The sequence below is a fragment of the Phodopus roborovskii genome, unplaced genomic scaffold (genome assembly GCF_943737965.1).
Source record: "Phodopus roborovskii unplaced genomic scaffold, PHOROB, whole genome shotgun sequence".
Classification (NCBI taxonomy): domain Eukaryota; kingdom Metazoa; phylum Chordata; class Mammalia; order Rodentia; family Cricetidae; genus Phodopus; species Phodopus roborovskii.
In genome coordinates this window covers 3,729,154-3,753,140 of record NW_026126693.1, presented here as the reverse complement: position 1 = coordinate 3,753,140, position 23,987 = coordinate 3,729,154, and the positions used below count along the sequence as shown (strand labels likewise).

General features: G+C 40.6%; 2 protein-coding genes and 1 pseudogene across 2 annotated transcripts in view; 1 reads left to right on the top strand and 2 right to left on the bottom strand.

The window, feature by feature from the left end:
• Slc26a5 (solute carrier family 26 member 5) overlaps nucleotides 1–2,809 on the top strand; it is a 59,020-nt gene extending 56,211 nt beyond the window's left edge. Inside the window, exons 18-19 of the mRNA XM_051174805.1 lie at nucleotides 401–455; nucleotides 2,554–2,809. Coding sequence (XP_051030762.1) covers nucleotides 401–455; nucleotides 2,554–2,744 — 246 coding nt within the window. The 3' untranslated portion in view covers nucleotides 2,745–2,809. The remainder of the gene's footprint in view (nucleotides 1–400; nucleotides 456–2,553) is intronic.
• A 422-nt stretch (nucleotides 2,810–3,231) lies between these two features.
• On the bottom strand, nucleotides 3,232–5,125 carry LOC127214397 (PEST proteolytic signal-containing nuclear protein-like; annotated as a pseudogene).
• A 3,636-nt stretch (nucleotides 5,126–8,761) lies between these two features.
• On the bottom strand, nucleotides 8,762–23,924 carry Psmc2 (proteasome 26S subunit, ATPase 2). Its single transcript, XM_051174803.1, has 12 exons — nucleotides 23,777–23,924; nucleotides 20,925–20,962; nucleotides 20,346–20,427; nucleotides 19,567–19,666; nucleotides 16,611–16,742; nucleotides 16,139–16,211; nucleotides 15,563–15,658; nucleotides 14,997–15,161; nucleotides 13,923–14,010; nucleotides 9,274–9,476; nucleotides 9,078–9,174; nucleotides 8,762–8,995 (listed from the first exon to the last, which is right to left on the bottom strand). The coding sequence occupies exons 1-12, from the start codon at nucleotides 23,844–23,846 to the stop codon at nucleotides 8,838–8,840; spliced, it is 1,302 nt and encodes a 433-aa protein (XP_051030760.1). The 5' UTR covers nucleotides 23,847–23,924; the 3' UTR covers nucleotides 8,762–8,837.
• Between the last annotated feature and the right edge of the window lie 63 nt (nucleotides 23,925–23,987).

Genomic DNA, 23,987 nt, shown 5'->3' with positions numbered 1-23,987 from the left:
TTAATATTGAGTCTAGGATAATGATGTTCATGTAACAGCTCTCACTCTACTTCCACAATTACCAGTTTATGGCCAGTCTGACTTCATGGATTCCCAACACTACTTTCTCTTATTGTGAAGCATGTCCTAGATGTCACATTATCTGTACACATCTTAGAATCTATCATTATCATCTTTATTACACCAAAATAAAATTGAATAAGGATTTGATACTTAGTTGTTATTGTCTGTATAAGAACCAAGTAAGTACAAAATTACTTTTAGTTTATTAGCTTAAAGGTGCATAATTGCTAAAGCTAAGTAGCATGGATAAATGAATTTGAGTGTATCATATCTTTAATACATATTGGGAGAAAATGACTTGCAAGAAAAGTTAAACTTTGTTTCAATGTTGTTGCAGATTGTGAAGGAATATGGAGATGTTGGTATTTATGTGTACTTAGCCGGATGCAGCCGTGAGTACACCTTAGAATGGGAAAGCCTTTTTTTTTAGATGTATTCATTTTATGTGTATTTATGTTTTGCTGGGTGCCTGCAGGGGTTGGAGAAGGGGGTCAGAACCAGGAGAAGTGAATTATGAATTGCTGGGAACAACTGTACTGATGCTGAGATCTAAACATGGGTCATCTTAAAATGCTTTTAGCTGCTGAGCTGTCTCTCCAGCCCTGGACAGGGAAAGTTTTAATATTCTAGTCTTTTGTTTGTTTGTTTGTTTTTTGAAACCAGAACATTTATTTTATGACTGACTGAAATCCTTAAGATGAGCTGGATGCTGCAACAGCTGCCCTCTTGGGTTTAGGTGTTGTCCCTTCACGGAATCCATGTCTGAATCTTCTATAGACAATCTTTAGGTGCCTCATACACCCAGTCCCGGTAGTGTTTCACCTCTTAGTCTTAGCACTCCAGTTATACTTTCTCCTGCGCTTGGCAGGGTAGCCATATTTGCCACAGGTGGACTTGTGAAGGTGGTAGGCCTTGGAGCCACAGCTGCGGCACAACGTGTGCGTCTTATTGCGACGCCAAAGGATGACGTTCCTTTAGTCATCTTGCTTCTGCCGCTGAGGCCAAAGAGACCAGAAGACCTTTTGTTTGATTTTTTTGTTTTTATTTTGTTTTTAGAATTAACTGCACTTGTACTTTTTCCCTATAATTTAAACTTTTTTATAGAATAAAAAGATTCCTCCTCTGAAAAATCACTGTAAAACCAGTTTTGAAATCAGCTAGTTGTAGGCATTGCGATGGCCTTCTGGCCTAGAGTTGGAGGGCGGGAGTTGGCCAGAGTTTACTATTTTTGTAGCTACCACACACAAGTCATAATTCTAGAAATCATTCCACTTGTTAGGGTTTACATACAATGGAATAGGTTTTCTACTTTTGTTTTATATTATATTTTTGTTAAGATGGTGCTTAAAAACAAAATCCACATAATGACATTTGTGAAAACACAAATGCTAGGAGCACATTTCAAATCACCTGGGAGAGAAGAGGTCCTCACAGATGAGACAGTGGATTTGGAAAATGGAGCAAGCCCTATGGAGAGCAAACAATAGCTTTCAAAGTCACAAATTCAGCAAATCTGAATCTTACTGCAACATACAAAATGACACATGCTATTTGTTCATTACACCATATTCTATAGAAACAAAAGGCTAGAAAAATCTTAAGTGTCAAAAGAAAAGGAACCCTCAGGAGAAAGAGGGAGGTAGTTTGAGGCCAACCTAGTCTCAGGATAGCCAGGGGTACATAAACAGCCCATAAAAAAAAAAAAAAACAAAAAACAAAAAAAACAAAAAAACAACAACACGGGGGTGGGATCCAATGAATAAATGAAAGTAAGTACAGCTATATACTAGACTGTCGGGCAAGGATAAATAGTTCCTAGACCTAGAGATAGAGCTTAGTTGGTAGAGTGTTTGCCTGCATGCATAAGGGACTGGGTTCAGTCACCAGCAGAAATAAAAATAAATGCAGCACAATCCAGAACTATAGGGAGCCAGTGTGTGTTGGATTTGGGACAAGGAAAGAGGGAACTTGTTTTCTTTTTGAAACAGACTTGCTCAGGCTCTCCTCAAACTTTGTAAGTAATCCTTTTTGCCTCAGCCTGCCTAGAGACCAGACTATAGGCACACACCACTGTGCCTAGCCATAATATATATTTACATTTACATTTTTATAGAGAAATCATGGAAGACTATACTAGAAAGAAAGAAAATAACTCAAATAGCATTTGAATATCTTAAACTAGGTGATGGGTAGGGTGTGGTGGTGCACACCTTTAATCCCAGCACTTAAGTGACAGAAGCAAGCAGATTTCTGTAAATTTGAGGACAGCCTGGTCTACATACAGTTCTAGGCTAGCCAGGGATACATGGTAGTAATACTGGTGTAAACCCCAGTACTTGGGAAGAGGAGGCAAGTTCAAGGCCAGCCTAGGTTACATGAAAACCTGTCTCTAAATTACCAAATTAATTTTTTAAACTATGAACAAATTTTTTCAGTGTTTGAAATCAAAACATGGAATGTGAAATTTCTCTCTCTTCTTTTTTTGTATAGCACAAGTTGTGAATGACCTCACCCGCAACCGTTTTTTTGAAAATCCCGCCTTAAAAGAGCTTCTATTCCACAGTATTCATGACGCAGTCTTAGGCAGCCAGGTCCGAGAGGCGATGGCCGAGCAAGAAACCTCAGCTCCTTCTCTCCAGGATGATATGGAGCCCAATGCCACACCCACACCTGAGGCATAAAGGACCCCCGGGGTTGTGTGACTCTCCTGAATTGTAAGCTTACACACTTTAAGTGCGAGGCTGTAGGTTTTTTTTTCTCCTCCCCACCCCAGGAAATGTTAGGAGTTAAGGCTTGACTTGGAGGGTGAATGATACACACATAGCAAAATGTATCTCATACTTGTGCTGCTTTAATTGAATATTTCAAAGATGAACTGACCTTTTGCACTTATGCAGTGACATTTCTATTATACTTTAGTGCTATCTTTTGTTTTTTTTTTAAATCTCATTTCTGAGTCATTATCTGTAACCTTTAGAAACTAATCACAAGAAACTACAAAATTAGCAAATACCTTGAAATCTGTATATAAAACATCAATAACGTCTAATTTCAAAATCTCATTTATTAGTGTACTACTCAATCTTTAAAAAGAGAAAAGAGAAATGGCTCAAAAGCTAGTCTTAAACCATTCTTTACAAAGTTCCTTCTAATTGCAGGGACACCCACCTACACACCAATCTCAAAACACTGAATTGTCTTGGCCATTACATTTCCAAGATGAGATTTTATATTTTGCTCCCACAGCTTCTGGTTCTGGGAAAAGCCATGCTTTCCTTTACTAAGGAGTTTGGTCCAGCTGATGTTGCTTTGTTCCCTCCAATATTCTTCATCTTCATCTCTACTTCCAGAGGCATTTCTTCTGGTTCACGATCAGTCTTCACTGGAAGCTGCTGCTACTTTGAAAGGGTATTTGAGCAAGAGTTGGAATGTTTCCTTAGACTTATTTGATGGAAATGGCTGATGCTTCCTTTGAATTCTGACCACCTAGGGCAAATGCAAACTTGGAGATGGTTATGAGCTGTGTTGGGAGGTCTGCAGCAGCATCTTCCTCAATTAGTGTTTTTTAGCACTTCTATTGGGAACCCCCCCCCCCATCCATTACTGGAAGAAGGTTGTTTTCACAGGTTTTTCTGCTTCTTCGGGTCCTCCAACAGCTCCAGCTTGCTGAGGCTTGTCAGGGTCCTCTTCACCTGCCTCACCCCTTATATTGCTTAAAATGTACTGTCAACTAGGTGGTTAGTGGTTCCTTAGTTTTGTACTTGTTTGGGAACAGACTGTCTATAACCAGTTTCCTTATAGAAGAGGAAATTTAAAATGTTCTAGAAGTTCTGGTTTTAAAATAATTTATCATTACAGAATTGATGTAAGTGCATTATGTTTAAGTCGAGAAATAGATGACGAAGAAGAAAACAAGACATCTCCTCCCCACTTAGAGATGACCACCACTGGAACTTTAATGAGTATCCCTCCAGGGGTTTTCCTTTGTGTGTGTATACATACATACTTATATATCCTAACAAAAATAAGCTCAGGTTTGCATGATATTTCATAGTCCATCCTTTTAGTTGGCATTCTCCACATTTTATTCCAGTATTCAGGTTTCCTCTTGTTCTCTAATTAGTTGATTTGTCTGAAGTATTAATTCTACGTGTGCCTTGAGTCTGTTTCAAATTATATATGACTTGGACATTTCTATTGAATACCACTTTGTGAATGTGTCTAGTTGCTTCTCCCAGGGTTGTTGGGCTTACTCTGCTATTCCCCAAATTATCTACCTTAATTCAAGACAGGTGGATACGAGTTAAGCATTTTATGCTAATACATACCAAATACTTGTTTCATATTGCACGACTCAGAATGTCTAGCCTGCCTACCACTTACAGTGTGCAGATAAACTAGCCAGTTTGACTCTTAAACTGGTGTTCTGCTTTGTATATTATTCATATGATGCTTTTTTGACATTAAATGTCATTTCTCATTAGCCATTGAGCCAGAAATTGTAATACTGGTGACAGTCCTCACCGAAGTGAATGAATGATTTTATTAGTTTGTCCATTTCTGTCTAGCTCTTTTATTTCTCTTGCTGGTCAATCTATGTAAACTGGCTTTCTCTCCTCAACTTGAACAATTTGGTCATCTTTAAATATAGCTGAATGTCCATTTAATTATCAACTTCAAAGTAGACGTGGTAATTTTTATAATTTTAATGTGCTTTATGACATTGTATTCTTTGTGATGCTCAAAATGTCACAGTTGTGACCAGTAAGCTTCAATATGAATTCTGCTTTTGTTGTTGATTATGAAATAGCATTAAAAACCTTTAAGGTCTTTGAAAGCTAACCTCCTAGGGATAGTTGGCTATCTTCCTCAGAAGCCTGTAAGTTATGTTAATGATTCATTACATGTCCTATGAGTATAAAACTTCTCTCACATTATTTATGTTTGGAGGCTAAGGAGAACCTTTAAGCCAATTTCATCTTGTTTTTTGTTATTAGAACCTCAAATTCACTATATAGCCAAGGTTGGTTTTAAAGTCATAATCCTCCTCTTTAAGCCCCATGAGTACGGGTTCTAGGTATATGCCATCATTCCTAGCTTTTTCTTACACTTCTAACATCAGTTTATTCTCATAAATCAAAGCATAGGCCAACCTGTGAAGTTCTTTCTGCTTAAGAGTTGTTGGGGTTTTGTTTGTTGTGTGTTTTGTTTTTAGATAGGTCTCTAGAACTGTGTAGCTGAGGATGACCTTGAACTCATGCCCCTCCTGCTTAAGTAGTGCTAGGATTAGAGGCTTGGGCCACCACACCCAGTTAAGAGATGCTGTTAAGAATTTGTGATTTTAACTTTGTTGTTGTTTGCCATGCTTTCTTATTGTCACTTTATGTTGGTGTTCATGAAGATACTGCTAGGAGGAAAGTGGTCAGATCCCATTAGAAATGTATTAATATAGGATGTTCAATTTCTCAGTAACTTCACCAACCACTCAATGTTGACTGCTTCCTTCTAGTCCTTTACCCCAGCCTGCACAAAACAGATTCACACACAAGATCTGATACATCTGCATCTAACAGACTGCCTTCTGAAAGAGCACATAGTTACAGAACTGAAGCTTACAGTAGAAGCCTCTGTATAAGGGCCTACATCATTCTGGCCATTTAGCTTTCAATATTACAGAACAGTCCTAGTGGCAGATAAGAAAGTAATGTTCACCAAAGAGCATTTTATCTACATCTAACCGGCTTCTGTTCTCCAGTCTACCATTTGTAACTTTTAAAAGTAGAATCCTGTGTACATAAAAAACACCCCCCCCCAGGTTGGAAAATATAGTTTTGTTTTATTATGCATCTGAAAATGTTAAATATTTCATCCCACCTATATGTAAATACATTCAAGTATTTTACTCAGAATTGTTTCACATGGAAATTTTGACTTTATTCTTCACCTTTAACTCTTCCCTCTCTTCCAGGAAGTCAATATATAATATAAGCCTGTCTATTCTCTGTGGGCCTTAGTATCCATTACTGCATCTCTTACTATGCTTTTGCATCCTGGCAGTGGCTCAGTGGGTAAAGGTATAAGCTAAACCTGATGACTGAAGTTCAGTCCCCAGGACCAGCTTCTCCCAAGGAGTTCTCTGGCCCATACATGTATGTACATCGTTCGTGCATGTGTGCTCACGTGCACACACATACCCATACACACAAATAACTTTTAAAACAGTAAAAATGGGGACTAGAGAGATGGCTCAGTGGTTAAAAGCACTGGCTGTTCTTCTAGAGGAACTGGGTTCAATTCCCAGCACACACACATGCAGTTCACAACTGTTTACAAACTCAGTTCCAGGGCACCTAACATCCTCATACTTATAGGCAAAACACCAATGCACATAAAATAACTTTAATGTAAAAAATAATGGATATAATAGGCAATGACAAATATAGGACTTAAGACTTCAACCTGCCTCATTTTATGGCTCTGTACAGGAAGGACGCCCAGGAAGCTCTCAGAGAAATTGCTGCACTCAAATCCTATATTACTATATATGCATGATTAGAATGCATTTTTTTAAACCAAAGATGAGGGTCCAAGATACTCCAATACATGGCCATAGACATTGAATCTGTATAAGCCTGTAGCAGCTGATGATGGATTCCAACTGCCAATGTCCCAGAAAAACAGTTGATCCTCCTCGAGGCCTGGGAGATGCTCATTTTATAGTTTTCAGTGTCTAGAATGTCTATTCCATGTGATTTCATCCTGTACGCTTACCTGTTCAATGGAGAAAAGAGGCACTTGCCTCCGAGTACTCAGAAGAAGTGAGTCTGGCCTCTTGCGTGCAACAAGGGTGAAAAACCCAGAGTCTTCCCTGGGATGATGGAGGTGCACTCTATGTGATTGTGTGTGTGTGGGGGTGCCCTTTGGTGGGCATCAGAGAGAGAAGGCTCTTTGGAAGGTGGTTAAGTCCTTAACTAGTGCCTTCCTCTTTAAAGACAGCCAATCAATTTAAATTCTAAATTGAAACAACTTCCTTGAGCCTGTACGCTTCCATGAGTACAAAACACTGCTGTCTTTAGTGTTTAAAGAATATTTTTATAGGATTCAGTATATCGAGCTTCTTGACAATGTTTTGCATGTTGATAAAAGTTGGAGAACTGATAATGCATTATCTAATTCTCCAAATACATTGCCAACTAAAAGACAGACCTCAACCACTCCCCCCCCAGCAAAACTGTCCAAAGTCAGTATTGCACCATACTTTACACTGACTTGGACTGAATCAAGTGAATATGCTAATGGCACACATCTCCAATAACTGAGGAGTTAGCTTTCCTGTGAATGTAACTTCAGAATTGTTTGCTCTGTCTCATAATTCAAGCAAGGCTACAGCAGGATTATAAAGAATACTTTTTCTAGTCACAATCAAGGAAAAGGCCACACTGATTGTTTATGAACGAAAGGCCCTTTCTACTTGGAAACTTTCATAAGGTTAAAATTTCAGTTAACAGCCACTTTTCTCTGTTCTCGATTTCTGACTTAAAAATGCACACAGCCTTTGCTGTTTGCAATTTACTTGTGAATATTACTCTTCAATAAAAATACTGTTTATTGTGTTTATGCCTCAGTATTTAGGAGGGTAAGACTTGGGGGCTGGAAGACAGCTCATTCCACAAAGAATTTCTTGTGTAAGCATGAAGACCCCAATCTAATCCACAGACTCCATTTTAAAGATCTGGGACCTCCCTGGTGAGAACTATGTCCTACCAACAAAGTCAAACAGGGCCCACTCCAGAGGTCAACTTCTGGCCTGCACACACACATACACACAAATGACTTGCTGGGAGTTATATAAGAAGTCATTTTAAAGAGAGTTGTTAAGGAGTCCGTCATACCTTTGCTTTAAAAATAACCCCGAGTCAGACCTGGAGGTGCAGACCTTTAATCTTAGCATTCAGGAGGCAGGCAGATCTGAGTTCCTTAAGAGCAGCGTGATCTACATCATGAGTTCCAAGACAGCCAGGATTCATAGTTACCTTATCTCAAAATAAATAAGTAAGTAAAAATAAAAAATAACAGATGAGAAGTTTAATCAGTTTTATCAACTCTCAACCACTAAAAAGTATTTTTCTATAAACTTACACCAGTTCTGGATTTCCTAAATCCTCACTTTACCACCTTCTTTACCTGCTACCATTTCATCCATTATTAACTGATTCGAAACTGGTCAAACAGCAGTGGAAAATGCACTACAACGTTTCTTTCATTTTAAAGACATGGTCCATGCTGGGGACATACAGTTCAGTGTAGTGTTTGCCCAGCATTCAAAAACCCAGTACTCAGTACCATCAACGAAACAAAACACAAACCAATTTGGCCTAAGCCTTACTACACAAAACCCTTACAATAGGTGAAAACCATCATTTTGTACCTATATGAACTATTTTGATGATGGTTGAAGAGTTCAAGAGCTTAACACACTTGGACTTTCTGCGCCCACTGAGGACCTACAATGAAAGAGACAACCAAGCTAACACATGCACCACACCAGCCAGCACAAGGAGAGCAAGAGTCTGGTGGGCGGAGAAGCGTGTAAGCATTAGTCCTTCAGATGACAGGGACCAGAGCCTGTCAGCAGCACCCTACAACCCTGTTCTGACTAACATTGCACCTCAGGAAACAGGGGTCTGGAAGCACTTAGGAATTTTAAAATCTTTTATTTTTGTGAGGTGGGAACAAGTTACCCAAGCGCATGAAGTTCTCATAGCCTCTGGGGATCAATTGTATGTCATATAGCGGGGAGTAGCGCTGAATTTGGCATAAGACTTGATGACCTTATTTACAGCTTCCAAGAAGTCCTTCTCTGTAGCAATTTTTCGCCGTGCTCGGATTGCAAACATACCGGCTTCTGTACATACACTTCTAATTTCCGCCCCTGTCCAACAAAGAAAAAAGAAAATGGTTTAATTACAGTAGCCCAAAAGACTGACTGGCAAATAAGCAAGACCATCACTTACCAGTGCTGTTTGGACACAGTCGGGCCAGCAGTTCAAACCTAATGTCTCTTTCAACACTCATTGAGCGAGCATGAATCTTAAAGATGTGAGTCCGACCCTAAAAATAAGGGAATTCACAGACATTAAAGTGAAACTATTTCATAGAAAGAGAAAATTGCAAGAATATTTTTTCTAAAATGAACTTTTATTTTTTTACCTCTAAATCGGGTAAGCTAAACTCAATCTTTCTGTCCAACCTCCCTGGCCTCATCAGTGCTGGATCCAAAGTATCAGGTCTGTTAGTGGCCATCAGAACTTTGATGTTGCCCCGAGGGTCAAAGCCATCCAGCTGATTGATCAGTTCCAACATGGTCCTCTGCACTTCATTGTCGCCTCCGGCACCATCATCAAACCGTGCTCCTGAGAAGACAACAGAACCATCTCATGCCCACTTACAGCAACTCTACCCAGGACCCGAAACAGCTCACAGTCTCCCCTGCAGCCAAGTGCACACCCTATGTAGAAGTTATGAAACTAAGAAGCAAAATATATCAAAACAACACAAAATGAAACAAAAGTTACGTGTTTGCCAACTACTCCTGGGCTTGCGCCTGTCTTGGAATGTAGCTGATAGACCTGGAGATACTCCATTAGAGAATACTGATTTTTCCTTTCCCAGCAAGTACCAATTGCAAATAGTCTCTAGGTTAGAGGTGCGATTTTGTGTCCATTTCTCCTTCTCAGTGCTGGAACTTTGCCTAAACTGAACCTGGGCCAATCTTGAGAAAGAATTTACTTAAGTATACTTAATAGTTTCCTTTAAAGCATCTTTGAAGTTACTCTTTAAGGTCATTTTGTTTTGCAAGTTAATCAAGAACTCTTCTGTAGGGTGTGAAGGGACATTAGCCCATTGGAACATGTGGCTCTGGCGAGCTTTACCCTTCTCTCCTATTCCCTCTCCCTTGCTAAGAACCCTTAGATTACATTCCTAAAGCTAGACATCAAGGTCTATCCTTTACTTGGCCATTTCCTTCTCCTGAAGCTAACTAACATGGTCCAGCAATCAGAAGCTCCCTCTGGCCCAATTAAATTTAAACAACTCATCCTAGCACAGGGTTTCCCTCTTTACCTTTATAAAGTGTCACTTGCCTATGTGTCTCATCTTTCTCCTCTCTATCAGGACAAATACTTTGTTCCCTTCTCTTTCTCTATCTCCTTTACTATTATATCCTAGCCATTCTAACACAAACCTCCCCTTTCCCTACTATTAAAATTGCACCTGCAAGTTCATTTGCTGCTATTTTCTGAGTCAGAGAGCCATCACTTGAACATTTCTTGCCGGATTAATAAAGGATCTCTCTGTAAAAATGATGTTTGGGTTGCCTAATCCAGGATCTGGAAGGAAGCCCCATCTGTGTGTGAGTCCTCTTCAGGCAGGGAGAGTTTCAAGATGGCAGCTACTACCTCAGCTAAAGGCAATAACACACTGGGGAAAGCTGGAAAACAACTTCCAAAGAGTATTAGAACAGAGACAGCTCAGGTGTTAAGAAAGCTTGCTGTTCTTTCAGGAAGGACCCCAGTTCTATTCCCCAAATCTTACAGACTGCTCACAACTTCCTGCAATTCCATTTCCAAAGATCTGACAAACTCTTCTCACACACATGCACACACGCACATGGCATCCATATACTTGATACACACATTTTTTGAATGAATCAAGAAGGGCCAGAAAGATGACTCAGGGCACATAACTGCTCTTGGAGAAAGATCCTCTGAGTCAGTTTCGTAGCACCTGTGTCTCACAGTCACCACTGCCTAAAACTTCAGCTCCAGGGCAACATGACACCCTCTTCTGGCCTCTGCAGACGCTGCGTTCACACATGCACATACCCATACACACTACCATACATTCTAAACAACTAGAAAAAAGGCCATGCCCAGGGCAGCAATAGCATTAGCAGCTTCCTCAGCACTGAGTGTTTAGCACAAGGCAACTGACTAAAGCAAGACACCATTTGAAAAAGACTTCTGCTATGCTGGTGGTTTGGCAGCCCAGGAGCCCCTATGAACCACACTTTTGGAAAAGTCAGAAAATGACACAAGACACAAGGCGAAAAGAATACTGCTAGCCTGTGGGAATTAAACTTTGAATCGTATCTGTGTAGCATTCAGCAAGCTGAAAATCCACCAGAAGACTGGAACAGCATCTGTAACCTAGTATCTAAAACAGGAAAGACAAAGACTTGATGGGAGATGTCATCCTGTATATGTTCTCATACTGGTTAATGAATAAAGCACTGTTGGCCAATAGGAAAGGAAGATAGGAGGGACTAGGAGACAAGGAGGAAGAGGAAGGAGTAAGGAGGAGTCAAGATGGAGAGGCTGGGGAGACAAGATGCTGGCCCCTTTCCCCGGTAAGAAGACCACATGGAAATATTAGATTAACAGAAATGGGTTAATACTTAAGACAGAGCTAGCCGATAAGAAACAAGTAACTGGCCAACAGAATTATATCATATACAGAGTTTCTGTGTGTTAATTGGGGCTGGCACAGCATATACAGAGTTTCTGTGTGTTAATTGGGGCTGGCGCAGCGTCAGGACCAGACCAGGTGGCAGGCAGAAAAACCCTACTCCTTACAAAGACTAGAACTGCCATCACAGAGCTCCTAAACCTGAGACAGGCACACCAGGACTTTGAACCTAGTTTTCATGTCCTATATCCTATCTGCAGTAGACGCAGACCTTTAACATTCATACTCACTCTAAGAGTACTGAGACACTAGATTTGAAGTGTGAGCGTGACAATGCTTACATTTTTTTTTATCTCCTATATATGTATTCCTCCTTATTCAATTCCCAATGTCAAGCAAGCCAGCTTGCCTCTGTTCTTGCCTATATATTCCTTGCCTCATTCACTCTTTTCTTTTGCTTTTTTTCATTTTCTATTCCCAAAGTAGCTAACTTGGCCTGGTTTGCCTAAGAGACAGATCAGTTCTGCACTATCTATTAATAGCTTTACCTCAATAATATAACTGAGAGATACTACTGACGACGATGATGACTACAGAACTAAAGGAGAACCTTTCCATGACAAAAGAAATCTTGAAGAATTTATGACCACTAACTCAGTTCTACAGAAGATACTGAAAGAAAGTTTTTGGACTAAAAAGAACAATTACATCTAACAGAGTACAGGAAGAAACAAACAATGTTAGGACAGTAGTCACACAAATGTTAAGAAAACATCAAACACAACAAAAGCAGCAAAAATGACTGGAATCACTACACATGCTCCAATATTATCTCTGTGGGCTCAAGGCAGTGCTAGTATATGTAGTGAGATTCCAGGTCAGCACGCACACACGCATACACACACACTCACGCACTCTCTCTGACTCTGACACACACACACACACACACACACACACACACACACACACACACACACACACACACACACACAGTCTGAGGAAAAGAAAGAAGAAAAACCAAGTTAACAGTTTCTAGAGGGTATAGACAAAAAGAATGCCTTATACACTGCTGGTGGGACCATAAACTAGTTTAGTCACTATGAAAATTTCTCAAAAAAACTAACAATCTTCCTTCCAAATGACCCAAGCTATATCACTCTGGGCATTTACCCAGAACTGCAAACATATCATAGACACACCTGCACATGAATGTTCTCTGCAGCATTAGTCACAATAACTAAGTTAAGGAGGAAATAACATGTATGTACATAGGAGAGCATCATGCTGTTAGCTCGAAGAGAAGCTGGAGACAGGGACAGGCATGTTTGCAGCTACTAAGGATTAGTAGTTCAAGCCACAGCCAACACCTCAGGACGGTTCAAGGTTTTCATAGTCTATCACATTTTAGCCTAACCCTGCAAAAGATCCATAAAACAGGCAAGGCAGGAATTATCATTCCTTTTGTGGAGTAAACTGAGGCTTCAGTGTTAATTAAAATAAGGAGTAGGTCACATGACTAACACTGTATTATATCAAATCTGTGAACTTAGTATTATTATTCTAAGTAAACAAAAAAAAAATCATTTCTGTTATAGTCCAGTGCCTTTGTCACAGTAAGGGATAATGTATCATTTCAACCTATGAGTTGTTCAAGTATGGGAATTTATACCCACAATGAAATGAACTAACACAAACATAAGCTATCAATACTATATAGTGTTTTTCCTTCATAGTCATACTGTTGCTTAAATTTGTGGCTCTCATAACTTGGAGTTAAAGTTTTTTTTAATAAGATTAATATATCAGAGAACTCTACTACATAGCCTTTAAGAAACTCAATCCTATACCGATTCTTTAAAATATCATTCAGGGATGGTGAGATGGCTCAGGGGTAAAGATGACTGACTGCTGACAAGCCTGACTACCTGAATTTGACCCCTGGGGCCCACATGGTAGAAGGAGAGAACAGACTCCATGGACTGTCCTTTAACCATATTTGGTGGTTTGAATGAAAATGGCCCCAGAAGCTCATAGGACTTGGCCCTATTACGAAGCGGGGCCTTGTTGGAGTAGGTGAGCGAAGCATGCCATTGGGGGGGGGGTGTCTCAGTTTTCTTCCTGCTGCCTGCAGATCCAGATGTAGAACTCTTAGCTCCTTCTCCAGTACAGTGTCTGTTTGCATGCCATCACACTTCCCACCATGACAGTAAGGGACTAAACCTCTGAACTGCAAGCCAGCCCCAATTAAATGCTTTCCTTTATAAGAGTTGCTGTGGCCATGGTGTCTCTTCACAGAAATAGAAACCCTGACTAAGCCACTGTAGTACTGTATGTACATATGCACACGCACACACATAATAAAAACTAATAAATCAATAAAATATCATTCATACCTCCAATGGCATCAATTTCATCAAAGAAAATAAGGCAGGCTTTTTTTGTTCTGGCCATTTCAAAAAGTTCACGAACCATTCGAGCTCCCTAATGAGAAAATTTGATTCATTATTACAAAGTTGATTTTAAAGTCTTTTAATGTACAATCAATAAATTATGCTTCCCAGTTTCCAACACTTTTCTAAGTGTCCTCAAACACTGTCACCTAAATCCTTTTCTAAAAGATGAAGATTGCTATCTATATTATCAAATTAATCTTGTTAGCCTCAATACAATATTACATAATTTTCAAGACTCTAGCTATTAAATATCACTGAGGTTAAAAACAAAAATGATTTGCAGACCAGGCTGGCCTCCAAACTCAGAGATCTACCTGCCTCAAGTTAACATTCTTAAATGAAGTAAGATAAGCAAAACTTGAGGAAATAAAAGTATTTGATCTGCCCAGCACTTGGGAGGCAGAGGCAGGCAGATCTCTGTGAGTTCAAGACCAACCTGGTCTATAAGAGCTAGTTCCAAGCTAGCCTCCAAAACCACAGAGAAACCCTGTCTTGAGAAACAAACAAACAAACAACAACAAAACCAAAATAAATAAAATAAAAAAGTAATAAAATAAAATAAAAAATAAGTAAAAAATAAAAAGCATTTGATCTGTCACTTGGAATTATTTATCACTGAAATTTGATTAAGTTTTGATCAAAACATTAAAACTAAATAAAATACTAAGTCATGTAGCCCTTTTGGTAATCCTTAAGTATACTAAACAGTATGTTTTAGGTATAATATATACAACCCTAGACTTTAACCTAAATACAAGTACTTAGTTCTGTGTGTGTGTGGACACCCATGCCCACAACACAAAGACAATCCATGTTTTCTATCTCTCATTAAACTCTACTGTCCCTGAGCACTTCTGGGGTTTTACCTCACACATCAAAACTGCACTGAATACCATTCTTCTGGGGGGGGGGAGAATATGTTGAATTTTAAATGGTAGCTTATTTGGAATTATTTTAATCTTATGCAACTATCACAGAGCAATGAACGCTTTAGTTTTGACAAATTCACTTTACCTCTCCGACGTATTTCTGTACAAGCTCGGACCCAATAACTCGAATGAAGCAAGCGTCAGTCCTATTAGCAACTGCCCTAGCACAGAGTGTCTTGCCTGTGCCCGGGGGACCAAACAGCAGCACACCCTTCGGAGGCTCAATCCCAAGGTTAACAAACCTCTCTGGCTGTGTGACAGAGACACAAATTTTACACTTACCACTTCTGCATAATAAAAATAAGAAGTAACATAAAAGTAACATTTCACTTTAATAATTATAGTGTTTAAAAAAATCAATTATCTCATATTGTGTGTTCCATTATCCTCCAAAGTAATACAGTTAACAGGCTACACCCCTAATTTCCTTTATCAATCTCAACAGCAGATCTGTCTTTTAAATATACCTGGCCACTCAATTCTTGTTTGCTCTCTTCTGAAATTTAACCATCTATCTACACCTTCACCCTACCAAAAGTTTTCACGAAGGAAACTAAAACGTTCAAAAGCAAAGTAACACACAAGCAATACTAATGCTCACTGCACAGCAGATTACATAAAGGAGTTTAAATGAGGCACTCAACTACTTACATGGAGTAGAGGGGTTTCAACTACTTCTCTCAATTTCTCAATCTGTTCCTTACAGCCACCAACATCACTGTATGTAACGTCAGGTTTTTCTTCCACCTAAGAAAGATTACACATCACACTCATAGGGTTGTATGTAGCAGACAGACTCTCCACAGGGTACTTAATGTCATAAAGATCAGTCTGGAACAAGAATGCTCATAAAATGGTTTGCTGTATGTTAGGCCATTAATTAACTCCAGTGTCCTCACACTATTTGTTGAGTTACGACATTAATAAGTGACAACATTGATAAAGACTTCCCAAATATTTTAAATTTTTGGTGACTTTTTGGGTGCATAGCCTACATTAGCTGCTTAAAAGCTTTAAATTTTTTGTTTTGGGGTTTTGTTTTTATGAGATAGACCTTCACCCTGTAGTCCAAGCTAGCCATAAACTCATTCTGTAGCCCAGGCTGGCTTATATTTGTGGCAATCTTTCTGCCTAAGGCTCTCAAATGCTGGGATTATAGATATGAGCCCTTATGCCTGGCTGTCAATTATGTTAAAGTATATCAATCCCTTTCCCCAATTTTCTTACCTGCATCATGGTAACTGTTGGGTCAATCTTAGGAGGTAATGGAATGTGAATTTGGTATTTATTTCTGTCCACACTAAGAAAGTAAAAATAAACAAAATAGATGCTTTTTAAGTAGTCAGAGGACTTTTTGTGGCTAGTGTTTATCTTTAAAACCACATTGTAAAAAAGCAAAAGAGATATAGTCCCAGAAGTTAGGAAGAGAAAAAAGTTATAAAGTTATGTATTCTATAGATATTACGTCAATCCTCATTAACTGTTCTCAAGCAAGTACTGTCTCCACTTTAGCTGCATGTCTTTAATTAGCAAATGAAATGCCATGCATATAAAGAAGCAACACAGAGCTGGAAAGGCTATGCTGGAGGTGATGTCAGGGAGGGAAGGGAAGATCATGAGTTGTACCAACCATCCTTCACCTTCACACTCCATGGCATTCTGTTTACTCACTCACAACAAAGCCACAGTGTGACCTTACCCAACTCTCATCCCTTCTTCAATGTCAGTAGGTGCCACCTGATCGCTGAGATCCACCACAAACTTGGCAAACTGCTTCACATTGATAATGTATTTAGGGTCCTCTGAATCAGCATTGATTATCTTCGTACATCTAACACAAGAAAAGGCTTCGTAAGAGTAAGGAACCTAAGCCACCAATAGTGAGTTCAAGTAAGTGAGTTCCTTCCAGGGCATGCAGTGTAACACTGAGCAAGTGTAGACGGAGAACTGCAGAAACTTGGCCACTGCTCAAGATCCTTCTGGGCTCAACCCCAAGGGCCACTCAACCTTACCTGACCCATAGACACCTCAGATGACACCCTTCCCCAGAAAAATGAAACTCAAAAATTTCATTAGTGGTTCCCAAAGTGTGACTTTCCTCTTCATGTCCCTTTATTTATCAGGCACAGTTTTAAAACTTAGGTGGCTTTCCTTTTTCATTTTCCCTGTAAGAATACAGCCACATGTGTAATATCAAATTCAGTAATTATGTGTTTTCATTTTTTCTTAGGTTCACATTTTAAATCCATTTTTATTGTTATTTTTTATTTGAAAGTATCCACTCTCTGAGAGATCTGGTAATGTAGATAATACCATGTGTGTCAAAGTATCTATTAAAGAAAATAGAAAATATATAATTCATATTAAATAGCTATTACATAAGCCATAGCAACAAATGCAGAGAAATACAAAATAGTCCCCATAGTGTACGTGTAGGCTGATGGTAAGGGTATTTTATGTTTGCAGCATATGACACAAGACTGTTTTCTGTTGCCAGCCTTGATCTTCTAAGGGAGAATTAAGTATATTATTACTTTAGCTGACAGACCTGCTGCTCCATAGACACAGAGGTAGATTTGGTATTTTTAATCATGGGGGGCAGGGAGGCAACAAGGTAGATTTGTTCATTTGATTTTTGGTTTAAGACAAGGTCTTAATATGTAGCTGAGGCTGGTATCAAACATGTGGTGAGCCCCTGATGCAGCCTCTTGAGTGCTAGGATTATAGGTATGGACCACCATGTGCTACCACTATGTCTGGCTAGTCCACGGTTTAAAAAGTAGGCTGAGTTTGTTTTCCCATACTGGTAATCACACACTTAGGAGGCAGAGGCAGGAGAATCACTACAAGTCTGAGACCAGCCTAGGCTCGAGTGAGATCCTATCTTTAAAAAAAGAAAGAAGTCAGGCCAGGCCCGGGGGCTCCGCATGCTGCAGCTGCCCCTGGGCACCCCCGCCACCCTCTCCGCGGAGCAGTGCGGAGCAGTGCAGAGCGGAGCGGAGTCTGCGAGCTTACTGGAGCCAGCGGCCCGGAGCCAGCCAGGAAGCGGCTGCGCAGGGAGGGGCCCGAGCAGGGAGGGGCCGGAACACAAGCACATGGCCTCCGGGTGGCCGCCAGCCATAGGCCTCGTGGGGGGTGCGGCGTTGGCTGCCCTGGGCCCCAGGACCGGGCAGTGAGGGCCCCGCATCTACTTCTAGAGTCCCCCTGGGGCCGCAGGCGAAGGCGGGGTGGGGGGTGTCGGGCGCCGATGATGATGGCCCGGTGAGACCGCAAGGAAAGGTCACTGTCAAGTATGACCGCAAGAAGCTACGGAAACGCCTCAACCTGGAGGAGTGGATCTTAGAACAGCTCACTAGTCTCTACGACTGCCAGGAAGAGGAGATCCCAGAGCTGGAGAAAGATGTGGATGAACTCTTGGACATGGAAAGTAATGATACCCAAGCTGCTAGAGTCAAGGAGCTGTTAGTTGACTGTTACAAACCCACTGAGGCCTTCATCTCCGGCCTGCTGGGCAAGATCCGGGGCATGCAGAAGCTGAGCACACCCCAGAAGAAGTAGGGTCCTGACCCAGATGACCATGGCTCCCACAGGACAATCGCTGCCCCCAACCTCGTAGCAACAGCAATACCAGGGACCCTGCAGCCAGGCCTGGTGCCACGAACAGGGATCCCTGTGCCCCTGCTTAGGGGCCACTTCCCTTGCCCTCAGTTTTCCATTTTTGGGGTTTTTTATTATTATTAAACTGATGGGACTTTAAAAAAAAAAAAAAAGAAAGAAAGAAGTATATATACAGAAACTTCGATTTCAAGAATGGCTGAATAGGCTCTTCAACAGGTGCTGGAGAGATGTTCAGTGGTTAAGAACACTAGCTAGTCTTCCAGAGGTCCTGAGTTCAATTCCCAGCATATATATGATGGCTCACAACCATCTGTAATGGGATCTGGTGCCCTCTTCTGGCCTATCGGGATACATGCAGACAGAACACTGTATATAAAATAAATAATACATAGGAAATAAATAAATTTTTAAAAAAAGGACCTTGGGCTGGAGAGATGGCTCAGCCATTAAAGGCTAGGCTCACAACCAAATATATATATATATATATATATATATATGGCCTTCAGCCTTCAACAGCTTATATCTATGAACTAAACATATTTTCTTTAAAAATTAAAAGGGAATAAAAACATATACCTATACTAAAAGCAATACAAAATTTCTAAACAAGGTAGCTGTGTCTTTAATAAAAACCTCAAGGGGCTGGTAAGACGACTCAGCAGGTAAAGAGGCTTGCCACCAAACCTGATATCCTGAGTTTGCTCCCTGGAATCCACACGACAGGACTCCCAGAAGTTGTCATCTGATTCCTACAACCCCCAACACACACTAAATGTAATATTTTGGAGGCCTCCAGATTTACTTATTTGCATGCAGACATACATGAGGATACATGTAAAGATAGAAGGATCATTACATCACAAGAACTTGGGGTTTCATACTGTTTTGTACTTTGAGTATTCTTAATAATTACTTAAAGCACAAAATTTTAACCCCAGATATTTGCAGAAAGCAGAAAGCAAATGTGAAACTACTGTATTAGCCCCAAAACTCTAGGATATGCTTGGAAATAGAGTCCTACAGAGCACAGAACATACCTTGCAACCTGTAGCGGCTGTTCACTCTGAAGTGTCTGTTTATCTGCAGCCAGATCCCAGAGGGCTGGTGGTGCCAGGCCAGTGTCAGACTCTTTAATACCTACAAAGAGAAAGATGGCAAAATGTAGCATATCACCGCAAAACTAACTTTTCAATCCTGGCAGTACTGGCATTCTATATTGAACTCCTTTTCCAGGGACTATCCTGTACACTTTGTAGGATGCTTAGCAGTATCCCTGGCTACTAGGTACAACATATTACCAGTACTACCTTTGTGCATATCATGGGGATCAAATTGCCTCTGGGCACTGCCTAATGCCTCCAGACAGAGCAATTACACTATAGCCCCTGCCCCCAAACCACTGCCCTAGAGCAATTAAAATAAAAAAATGTAATGCCTACTTGACTTTTTGTTATTTTATATTATAGGACTTCACTATTTAAATTCTGAAGTGCCAACAACTAGGCAATAGCCATACTGGATAAAACCATGTTTTTATTCAATATAAAACTTTGATATATCAAGGTTTACTGCACTAGGCTTTGGCCAGCAGAAATATTACTTGTATAAAGGATGTTACTTAGTTGCACAAGGATTAAACACAGTTGTAAAAAAAAAAAGTATATAGTAAAACAGTGTTAAATGAGGTCAAATTTCTTAGGGTTTTTTTTTTAAAAAAAAAATCTGTAACTCATGATTTTACTTCAAATTTATATTTTAAAAAATTTAGCACAATCATTAATTCATTTAAAGAAAGGAAGTAAAAATAAATACATACCAGTGAGCTCATTAATTTTTTTGAGAAGCTGCTGAATGTCATCCTCAACCTGCTTGATCTGCCTAGAGTAAGTACTCTGGCCCTGGGTGATAGGGATCAGTTTAATTAGAACATCTGAATATCAATAGCTTATTAAACGTCAGACACAACTTTCCTGGGTAACAAGCTTACTAGCCTTATTATATTAGAGCCTGGAGGGAGAACTGCATTATCTGACCTGGAGTTGATCTGCACCAGGCTGACCTCGCACTTATGGCGAGCCTGAGTGCTGGGCGACAGGTGTGAGTCACCACACCTGGCTGAAAAGTAGCCTATTTCTATGCACTTAAATTTCCCATTCCAAATCTAATTATGTCACATACATTTTAAATACAGTAAACATTTACATGAGTCATTTCAAATATATAGCACTCACTATTAGAGTTTGTATAAGGATCAGGAGTAAGTCTAAGCATGCTGCATACATACAGACTCTCTGTTGTCTTCTTAATCAGCATGAACTCTGACACTGCCTTCTGACCAGTTTATAAAGACAAAATGTAAATAATCTTTGTTTAAGCACAAAACATAAAGACTTACGTAAGTTTTCAATAAGGCGATGTCCCCCTCATCCAGAGCTAAAACAAAACAGAAACCAGACATGACATGAGTGGGGCTTAACAAGAGGCAGCTGGTCAACTTTTTTGTACACATCAAAGGGTTTTTAACTGAGTTCTAAAAAACTGAGTAACTACACAATATTACACACTTGATGACTAATTTATATACCTTATGCATTGTGCATATAAAACGTGCACACTATGGAACTGAGTTAATCACGATATATTTGTACAATGAAATATAAGGCAGCCAGTTTGGTCAGTGTGGTGAATGCACACCCTTAATCCTAGCAGAAGCAGGTGGATATCTGAGTTCAAGGCCAGCCTGGTTTTAGAGTTCCAGGACAGCAGGGCGACACAGAAAAACCCAAAGAAGAAAAACAAACAGAAAGAAATGCAAAATAGTAAGTTGTTATAGAAAGCTATTCAAGTATTATTACGTCAAACCGACAGGTTAAAAAACATTGAACATGCATATAAATTGTCTTTATACAGAAAATTTTTTATAAAAATATGATGAATCTTAGATGATGATTACCTAAATGCTGTCAGTGGTTATCTGGTATGACAAATAATTTGTAGTCTACCTCTGAACAATACAATCTATACTTCTTTAATGGTACATTGTGCACTGTGAATATGCCTAGTAACCAAATTTAACTACCATTCTCAAGTCAACAGTCACATGCTCCTATGGGCAACAGTGGAAAGGCTACCTTAAATGCCTTTCTCTAATAATGAAATTAATAACTAACTTCTATGCCATCATAGAGCCCTCATCTAGTAGTTGATGGAAACAGAAGCAGACATCCACAGCTAAACACTGAGCCAAACTCCTGGAATCCACTTGCAGAGAGGGAGGCCTGCTAAGAAAAGGGGTCAAGACCAGGCAACAGAAACCCACAGAGACAGCTGACGAACAAGGTGGAGCTCATGGATCCCAGGCTGATAGCTGGGAAACCAGCTTTGGACCGACTCAGACCCCCTGAATGTGGGTAACAGTTAGAAGGCCTGGGCAGTCTAAGGGACCTCTGACAGTGGAACCAGGAACCTGGTGCACGAAAGGACTTTGGGAGCACATTCCCCATGAAGGGATAGTCCCTTAGCCTAGAGACACAGGGAGGGCCTAGTCCCTTCTCCAAATGACTTGACAGACTTTGATAATCCCTCCTGGAAGGCATCACCCTCCCTGTGGAATGGGGGGGGGGTAGAATGGACGGGAAGGGAGTGGGGGGCACAGGAGGAAGGGAGAACTGGGATCGATATGTAAAATAAGAAAAAATAATAAATACACATACATACATATATACATACATACATAAAACCATGCACCTTAGCCAGGTGTGATAGCACACGCCTTTAATCTCAGCCCTAGGAGGCAAAGGCAGGTGGATCTCTGTGAGTTTGAGGCCAGCCTGGTCCACATAGTAAGTTCCAAGCCAACCAGAACTACAGGGTGAAACCCTGTCTCAAAAACAAACAAACAAACAAAACAAAATAAAGCAAAACTATACCTAAGGAAGAACTGGGTTGGCAAGAAAGTGCAGTAGATGAGACCAATGAGGTCACAAGACTCTCAATAGTGTAAATCATAGCATGTAAGAGACCGGAGGTTCAATCTCTATCACTGCACAAAGGAAAAAAAGTAAACCAGGGCTAGAAAAGCTTGGAGAATAAGATCTGCAGCACACAGCAGCGGATGAAATTCAAGGGCAAGGGGAACCTCAGTGTACAGAAATAACTGAAATGACAGCTAGTTCCATCTCAGTCTTCCTCTGTGTATGAAATGTTAGCAGAGCAGACTAGATTCCTATCCTTTGGAACCCTGTTTACAAGCTGGCCTTTGGCTGCTGTCTGAAAACTTGGATTTGGGGAGAGTTCTGATCATTCCAGAACAGTGCCAAAACTATTTGTACAAAAACAAGTTCATACAGAACTTTCTTTCCAAGAGTCTGAAATATTGTTATATGATAGGCAAAGTCTGACTATCCAACCTCCAGTAAAATAACAAAAATCAAAAAAAAAAAAAAAAACCCTAGGCACTGGCACCTAGTCTCCAACAATCTTCCTTGACTGGTAATCATTTTAATCATATTATCATATCTTGTCGAGACAATCAGGAGAATCTATGTCATTCTTCTGTTCCCTGTCCGGTTGTCTCTTTTGTCTTTTGAGGTTTTGCTTTGTATCTTTTGTCACAAGCAAGTCACAGCCACAACTGTAACTGTCTAAGTCCTACGACATGTCCTATAAACTTGAGATTCCTTAACACCCAGCACATCCCAATATGACAATCCAGAAGGTAGAGACATCAGACAGTAGAGTTTTAGTGCCAACACTAAGTCAAAACATTCAACTGCCCACAGCTGGGAAAGAATGGATGGACTGGAAGAAAGAACTCAAACCCCGCTAGGCTGGCCACCTTTTGATGGCTTACAAGGCCACACTGGATACGGAATATCAACGACTGATGAAATATTCGATAAAAGAATCCTGAGCACAGCCGAGTGTTAGTGGCACAGACCTTTTATTCCCCAGCACTCGGGAGGCAGAGGCAGGCGGATCTCTGTGAGTTCAAGGCCCTCCTGGTCTGCAGAACAAGTTCCAGAACGGGCTCGAAAGCAATTCTGAGAAACCCTGTCTCGAAAAACTAAAAAAGAATCCAGAGCTTGAAGTGAGCAAGGAAGAGACAGGAGGAGGCAGGGCCTGCGGCCCAGGCCTGTCACCGCTCCGGTCCAAAGCGGACAGAGCACCGCGGCAGCGGGAAGCCCGAGCCTCTGCGGGCCTGCGCTGGTCGCTCCAGACTGGGAGCTCGAGCCTGTGTCCTCTCACCTCGGATGGGCTTGTCGTCCTTCTCATCCTCTTTGGTTTTCCGCTGGTCCGCGCCTAAGTAGTCAGGCATTTTAAAGGCCGCAAGTGCCTCACGGTCTTACTGATTACACAGCACCTTCCTCGCATCCGGCGGTGTGCTGCCTTTCTCTTCCCCACCGGAAGTGGAACAGGACTCCAGCGCCTCTTTGCAATGCGCCTAGGAGCTGAAGAG

Excerpts from the sequence above, each read along its gene's own strand:
- Psmc2 (XM_051174803.1), bottom strand. The coding sequence starts at position 23,846 with ATGCCTGACTACTTAGGCGCGGACCAGCGGAAAACCAAAGAGGATGAG. Across the intron at positions 16,743-19,566 it reads CAGCCGCTACAGGTTGCAAG|ATGTACGAAGATAATCAATG; the intron begins GTATGTTCTGTG and ends TTCTTGTGTTAG. Across the intron at positions 16,212-16,610 it reads GAAGAAGGGATGAGAGTTGG|TGTGGACAGAAATAAATACC; the intron begins GTAAGGTCACAC and ends TTACTTTCTTAG.